This window comes from Salmo salar, chromosome ssa07 (assembly GCF_905237065.1).
Source record: "Salmo salar chromosome ssa07, Ssal_v3.1, whole genome shotgun sequence".
NCBI lineage: Eukaryota > Metazoa > Chordata > Actinopteri > Salmoniformes > Salmonidae > Salmo > Salmo salar.
The window spans coordinates 50,468,889-50,476,866 of record NC_059448.1 but is presented as its reverse complement, the minus strand read 5'-3'; the positions used below and the strand labels follow the sequence as shown (position 1 = coordinate 50,476,866).

Below are 7,978 nucleotides of genomic sequence, written 5' to 3'. Positions count from 1 at the left end.
TCACATCCTCTCTGCCTGTCTCCTAAAAATGAATTGGAGGAGAAGGTACAAGGGGAGGAACCTCATACCTTCTCCAGTGCCTTTTTTAGGTGAGCCGACACGAGGAATCAACAAATTACAATTGAGACTCACTCCCCGACAAAAATCAGTACAAGTTGGAAAATTCATGGGACAAATAAAAAAGGACAATCTCAACCAGTACATTACAACCCAGTAAAGTATAGACCCGGAGACCAATGTTGATTAATGGTTGTACAAGTTGTGTTTATTCCATGTGATTTACAAGGATATAAATAATGACCAAAACGTACAAAATCTGTGTGCTGGAAGCCCAAGCCTATGTACATGAGTTAGTCAGCAGTGATGTCATCACCCTGTCCCAACCCTCCCCAATACAATCTCTACAACCATAGATTTTATTTTCAACTCTGACCTTTTCATTTTGGTACCTTGTTTCCAGTGCGATGTGCGGCAAATATTTTATTCCTTTATTTTTGTAAATGTTTTACTACATTACATGTATGAACAATGAGCTGGCAAAATATCTATGTACATATAGAGAGGACTATGTATTCATCCAAAGAATACATAAATACTGTGGTAAAATATTCCATCTGCTTGGAGTTATGAGTCTAGCCCCATGAGAAACAGATTGGTGTGTTGACCGGACACACCAATATTAATACAAATAATAATAGCTATTATTATTAATAATAAGGAGAGGAGCCATCTGAAACATTCACTCTCAGTATAGAACTATAATGGTATTTTTTTAAAGGATGGCAATCATTCTCAAGCCCGGATTTTTTCATTTCAGCATATCATATAAAAATAATGTAACATTAAGACAAGAGTAGACAAGAATTGCACAAGAATAATCATAATGTAATATAATACTCTCATATGAAACATTTAAAACGTCCGGCATTAATATGAATATTTCTTTAATTGGGATGGATGGCGTTTTGCTCAGGTAGGCGGAGCCATCCTTTGTGATGCCACTTGGCACAGGGCTCACCTGTTGCATGGTGGTCCGGCACGGCTAGTCACATTATATCCATATTATTGTATTATTGACCATTAAACAAAACTAAAACAAGAGGAAAAGAGCCAACCAGAAGTCCTTTACCTCATCCCCATTCAAATACAGACAGTTGTCCGTTACCGTCCAGACCTTTGGTGACCGTGGTATAGAGTTCAAAGGTCAAGGTCCAATTGAATGCAGAACAGGGGCTAGAGTTGTAGTTGTGGCTGCTTCAATGAAAGTCTACATTCACATATCTGACTGACATCTGTTACTAAGAAGTCCCTTAACTGTATGTGTGTGTGTGTACAGATAGTCCATGGGTCCAATGTTTGTGGTTTGTGGGAAGATGTCCTCGTTTTGTAATCAACCTTAAACACCAATGTCGTTAGTGTCCATGTTTGTAGTCCTTTGACACAGAGACAGAAGGGTCCACATTTGTAGTCCTTTTTGCATTGTGTGTGAGAGGGTCCATGTTTAAGGCTGGCTACATTCTTTGCATTCCACAGTAATAGACATGGGCGTCCGGCATTGCCCTGCGAATGAGATCACACCACTTATCCAGAGAGTCCCCAAACCCCACTTCCTATCCACCGGCCCCGCCCCTCCCTCGTCACCAGTCAGTCCAAAATGGACTCCATGCGCCTCACAAGCCACAAGCTAAACCTTTTCAGCATTTCCCAACAGAACAAGTATAGAAAGAAAATGATGAATCTAATAATAACCTATTTTAAACAAATTCAATCTGGACACAGGTATAGCGTGTGGTTTAAAAACTATTCCTTCCTGTGTCAAAGGTCAATTAGTCTCAAATAAACAAACAACGCTTTGCCACTCAAATTTCTCAAAGTATGTCTAAAAAAAATAATCTGCAGTAAAAATCAAAGACTGATATATGATAAAAACAGGAGTCTGCTGAACTAGCAACTTTTTTTTAGGAAAAGTAACATTTGCTACATCATCTCTGATAGCAGTCCATTATCCTCTCCAACTGGATGGAACTGATAAACAAATGTTCCCTCCACCTCCTCTGGGTTGCCAGTACTGGACAACAAAATCCCGCAAAACATCAGCACACAAACCTAGTGCTGGAGAATTGGCTTTGCTCTAAAACAACAAAGACAAAAAGACTGTTAGGGGTGGGGTTCTTAGCAGCATAATGGTCTAGATATTCTCATTCAGCTTGTCGAAGGGGTGAAAAAAGAGAGACAAAAAAGAAAAGCGAGGAGCGGAGGAACAGCAGTAGGAAGAGGATAAAAATGAGATATAACCAAATGGTTCCACCCCCCCAGTCAGGAACAAAAATAAGAGTGATTGACTGACTGACCAACTGACTGCCTGCCTGACACATAAGAGGGGAGGGCTGACCATGGAAAATGGAAAAATAGAACTGACTGTTGCCCCCTACAGGTCTAGACAGAGAGGTGCACCATCACCCCAAGGGTAAAAGTTCATGCTCCGCCCCTGCAGGCAGGCTAAGGCGTCAACAGGACAAGGAAAGGGAGGGGGGGAGGGAGAGAGCAAGAGAGAGGAGTGTGTGAGAGAGAGACACACAGCGCAGCGCCAAACGGCATCATGCAGAGGTTGCGGCAGCTAACGGCGGAGCGGGCGGGGTGGGTTTTTCGGCCAGTGAGGTCACACACGTCGCCGCATAAGAGGGTTGCTCGTGCCGTGCAGCTCCGTTGGGGGGCCTCTAGAGGGCCAGCTCTCTGCAAGGCACACACACAGGAGTGGACAGGCGGGTGGTATACGCTATTAGAAAATAGTGGTCTCATACTTGGTGTTCGCTCCTCTCTTGGCCTCCTGCCCTGGTTCCACTATCCACGGCACGTTGGCATGACCCTTCTGCTCCATCGACGGCTGCTCCATCTGAGAGAGGGAGAAGGAGTGAGAGTAGGGAGAGAGAGAGGGTTGGTTAAACGTTGTCAGAGAAAAAGTGGGATAATAATACATGTCAGAAGAGAGAGAGGTCTGAGAGAACAGAGAGAGAGAGAGAGAGAGAGGTCTGAGAGAACAGGAGAGAGAGAGAGAGAGAGGTCTGAGAGAACAGGAGAGAGAGAGGTCTGAGAGAACAGGAGAGAGAGAGGTCTGAGAGAACAGGAGAGAGAGAGAGAGAGGTCTGAGAGAACAGGAGAGAGAGAGAGAGAGGTCTGAGAGAACAGGAGAGAGAGAGAGAGGTCTGAGAGAACAGGGGAGAGAGAGAGGTCGAGAGAACAGGAGAGAGAGAGAGGTCTGAGAGAACAGGGAGAGAGAGAGAGAGAGAGAGAGGTCTGAGAGAACAGGAGAGAGAGAGGTCTGAGAGAACAGGAGAGAGAGAGAGAGAGAGAGAGAGGTCTGAGAGAACAGGAGAGAGAGAGAGAGAGAGGTCAGAGAACAGGAGAGAGAGAGAGGTCTGAGAGAACAGGAGAGAGAGAGAGAGAGAGGTCTGAGAGAACAGGAGAGAGAGAGGTCTGAGAGAACAGGAGAGAGAGAGAGAGAGAGAGAGGTCTGAGAGAACAGGAGAGAGAGAGAGGTCTGAGAGAACAGGAGAGAGAGAGAGAGAGAGGTCTGAGAGAACAGAGAGGAGAGAGAGGTCTGAGAGAACAGAAGAGAGAGGTCTGAGAGAACAGGAGAGAGAGAGAGGTCTGAGAGAACAGGAGAGAGAGAGAGAGAGAGAGAGGTCTGAGAGAACAGAGAGAGAGAGAGAGAGAGAGAGGTCTGAGAGAACAGGAGAGAGAGAGAGGTCTGAGAGAACGAGAGAGAGAGAGAGGTCTGAGAGAACAGGAGAGAGAGAGAGAGAGAGGTCTGAGAGAACAGGAGAGAGAGAGAGAGAGAGGTCTGAGAGAACAGAGAGAGAGAGAGAGGTCTGAGAGAGAAAGAGAGAGAGAGAGGTCTGAGAGAACAAGAGAGAGAGAGAGGTCTGTGAGAACAGAGAGAGAGAGAGAGAGAGGTCTGAGAGAACAGGAGAGAGAGAGAGAGGTCTGAGAGAACAGAGAGAGAGAGAGAGAGAGAGAGGTCTGAGAGAACAGGAGAGAGAGAGAGAGAGGTCTGAGAGAACAGGAGAGAGAGAGAGAGAGAGGTCTGAGAGAACAGGAGAGAGAGAGAGAGAGAGGTCTGAGAGAACAGGAGAGAGAGAGAGAGAGAGGTCTGAGAGAACAGAGAGAGAGAGAGAGAGAGAGAGGTCTGAGAGAACAGGAGAGAGAGAGAGAGAGAGAGAGAGAGAGAGAGAGGCCTGAGAGAACAGGAGAGAGAGAGAGAGAGGTCTGAGAGAACAGGAGAGAGAGAGAGACGTCTGAGAGAACAGGAGAGAGAGAGAGAGAGAGGTCTGAGAGAACAGAGAGAGGTCTGAGAGAACAGGAGAGAGAGAGAGAGAGAGAGAGGTCTGAGAGAACAGGGAGAGAGAGAGAGAGGTCTGAGAGAACAGGAGAGAGAGAGAGAGGTCTGAGAGAACAGGAGAGAGAGAGGTCTGTGAGAACAGGAGAGAGAGAGAGAGAGAGGTCTGAGAGAACAGGAGAGAGAGAGAGAGGTCTGAGAGAACAGGAGAGAGAGAGAGAGAGAGAGAGAGGTCTGAGAGAACAGGGAGAGAGAGAGAGAGAGGTCTGAGAGAACAGGAGAGAGAGAGAGAGAGAGAGGTCTGAGAGAACAGAGAGAGAGAGAGAGAGAGGTCTGAGAGAACAGGAGAGAGAGAGAGAGAGAGGTCTGAGAGAACAGGAGAGAGAGAGAGAGAGAGAGAGGTCTGAGAGAACAGGAGAGAGAGAGAGAGAGAGAGAGAGAGAGAGAGGCCTGAGAGAACAGGAGAGAGAGAGAGAGAGGTCTGAGAGAACAGGAGAGAGAGAGACGTCTGAGAGAACAGGAGAGAGAGAGAGAGAGAGGTCTGAGAGAACGGGAGAGAGGTCTGAGAGAACAGGAGAGAGAGAGAGAGAGAGAGAGGTCTGAGAGAACAGGAGAGAGAGAGAGAGGTCTGAGAGAACAGGAGAGAGAGAGAGAGAGGTCTGAGAGAACAGGAGAGAGAGAGAGAGAGGTCTGAGAGAACAGGAGAGAGAGAGAGAGACGTCTGAGAGAACAGGAGAGAGAGAGAGAGAGGTCTGAGAGAACGAGAGAGGTCTGAGAGAACAGGAGAGAGAGAGAGAGAGAGAGAGGTCTGAGAGAACAGGAGAGAGAGAGAGAGAGGTCTGAGAGAACAGGGAGAGAGAGAGAGAGAGAGGTCTGAGAGAACGAGAGAGGTCTGAGAGAACAGGAGAGAGAGAGAGGTCTGAGAGAACGGGAGAGAGGTCTGAGAGAACAGGGAGAGAGAGAGAGGTCTGAGAGAACAGGAGAGAGAGAGAGGTCTGAGAGAACAGGAGAGAGAGAGAGAGGTCTGAGAGAACAGGAGAGAGAGAGAGAGAGGTCTGAGAGAACAGGAGAGAGAGAGAGAGAGAGAGGTCTGAGAGAACAGAGAGAGGTCTGAGAGAACAGGAGAGAGAGAGGTCTGAGAGAACAGGAGAGAGAGAGAGAGAGGTCTGAGAACAGGAGAGAGAGAGAGAGAGAGAGAGGTCTGAGAGAACAGGAGAGAGAGAGAGAGAGGTCTGAGAACAGGAGAGAGAGAGAGAGAGGTCTGAGAACAGGAGAGAGAGAGAGAGAGAGAGAGAGGTCTGAGAGAACAGGAGAGAGAGAGAGAGAGGTCTGAGAACAGGAGAGAGAGAGAGAGAGGTCTGAGAACAGGAGAGAGAGAGAGCTCTGAGAACAGGAGAGAGAGAGAGAGAGAGAGAGGTCTGGGGCTGAGAGAACAGGAGAGAGAGAGAGTTATAGTGGAGAGGCACGATCACAGACTTCCACACCAACACTTAAATATGGAGGCACTTGCTTTAGGTCTGAAAAAATATTGTTGGCCTCATATCAATGTACGTATCACAATGTATTTTAATGAGGAAAGAAAAGAAAACAGTATAAAATATATAATATTACAAATAATCTCCATACTGTACTCTAACCCCACAACAAATTCCCATTACTGAAAATGACTTGTTCAAGACCAAGCTATGCTCTTTCCCCCTCAAAAGTTAACTTTTCAACAACCAATCAAAACTCATTCTGGTTGCCGAGGGTGCTTTCCTTCCACCACATTGGTCCGTGATAGACTAAAAGATGATTTGTGGGGTGGGTCCCTGCCTGTGAACACTGCAAAGCTGAAACTGGAAGAATGTATGAATGTGCACACACACACACACACACACGATGTGAGTGGAGTTGACAGAGGCAGGACCAACCACCGAGACAAACAAAATAGCTTCTATTGAGTGATCAAAGTGTATGGAGACAAAACCAACAAAGAGAGCAGTCAGTCAAGAGTAAGAAAGAACGGAGAAGGGAGGAAGACCTGAAAGGGAACTTTGTGAGGGTGACGGAGGAGGAGTGGTGAAGGAGGAGGAAGTGGAGGCCGGTGGGGGGTGTATATGTGACCCAGCGACCAACGGCTAGAGGGGTACATGATGACCTATAGGGGGAGGAACACAGAGGTCAAAGGGGGCCTGCTCGGCAACAGCACGGCAACGACACTGAAACCGTATGGTAACAGTTCGGTAACGCCATAGTAACAACTGCAACGATGGTTAACACCAGGGACACACCAAAGGAACACTTCATGCAGGCAAACGAACACACATACACACAAGGATGAGGTAGAGAAAGGAGGACAAGACAGAGGAAGATTTAAAAACGAAGCCGTATCTGTCTTACCAGGAGAGAAGGAGGAGGAGAGGAGGAGAGGAGGAGGAGAGTAGGAGAAGAGAGTAGGAGAGAAGGAGGAGAGAAGGAGAGGAGAAGGAGAGTAAGAGAGGAGGAAAGGAGAAGGAGGAGAGGAGAAGGAGAGGAGGAGAGGAGAAGGAGAGAAGGAGAGTAGGAGAAGAGAAGGAGAGTAGGAGAAGAGTAGGAGAGGAGGAGAGGAGAAGGAGAGTAGGAGAGAAGGAGAGTAGGAGAGGAGAAGGAGAGAAGGAGAAGGAGAGAAGGAGAGTAGGAGAGGAGAAGGAGAGTAGGAGAGGAGAAGGAGAGGTGGAGAGGAGAGTAGGAGAGAAGGAGAGGAGAAGGATAGAAGGAGAGGAGAAGAGGAGTAGGAGAGGTGGAGAGTAGGAGAGGAGAAGGAGAGAAGGAGAGTAGGAGATGAGGAGGAGGAGAGTAGGAGGAGAGAAGGAGAGTAGGAGAGGAGAGTAGGAGAGGAGGAGGAGGAGAGTAGGAGAGAAGGAGAGGAGAGTAGAGAAGGAGAGAAGGAGAGGAGAGTAGGAGAGAAGGAGAGGAGAGTAGAGAAGGAGAGAAGGAGAGGAGAGTAGGAGGAGAGAAGGAGAGTAGGAGAGGAGGAGGAGGAGAGGAGAGTAGAGAAGGAGAGAAGGAGAGGAGAGTAGGAGGAGAGAAGGAGAGTAGGAGAGGAGGAGGAGGAGAGTAGGAGGAGAGAAGGAGAGTAGGAGAGGAGGAGGAGGAGGAGAGTAGGAGAGTAGGAGGAGAGAAGGGGAGTAGGAGAGGAGGAGAAGAGTAGGAGAGGAGAGGAGGAGAGAGGAGAGAAGGAGGAGATAAGGAGGAGAGTAGGAGAGGAGGTGGAGAGGAGGAGGAGGAAAGGAGAGAGAAGGAGGAGAGGAGGAGCACAGAAGGAGAGGAGGAGGAGGAACAGTAATCCACGGGTTTACACAGACATAGAAGTGCTGCAAAATAATGACTGTGAACAGCTGCTGGTGGGAATATTAAGTGAATCCTGCAGCATGCTTCACTGTAGTTCCCTCCGCAGCACTACACAGGCCATTAACTACATTGCCCACACACACAACACAAACACATGCAGGCATATGCTCAAAAGCACACACACACACGAGCACACAGACACACTGTCAGGGCAGGCGGTTAATGGTTAATGTAACAGCAGCGGAGTCATGCCATCGTCCATCATCTCTGTGAATGGCCTATGAATATGAACACACACACACAGAGGGAAAGAAAACCTCACATCTCCAA

General features: G+C 47.8%; 1 protein-coding gene across 1 annotated transcript in view; it reads right to left on the bottom strand.

Annotated features, from left to right (window-relative positions):
* Positions 1-239: 239 nt before the first annotated feature.
* Positions 240-7,978, bottom strand: part of anks1b (ankyrin repeat and sterile alpha motif domain containing 1B) — a 323,994-nt gene continuing 316,255 nt past the window's right edge. The window contains 1 exon segment of the mRNA XM_045722208.1: positions 240-2,893. Coding sequence (XP_045578164.1) covers positions 2,780-2,893 — 114 coding nt within the window. The 3' untranslated portion in view covers positions 240-2,779.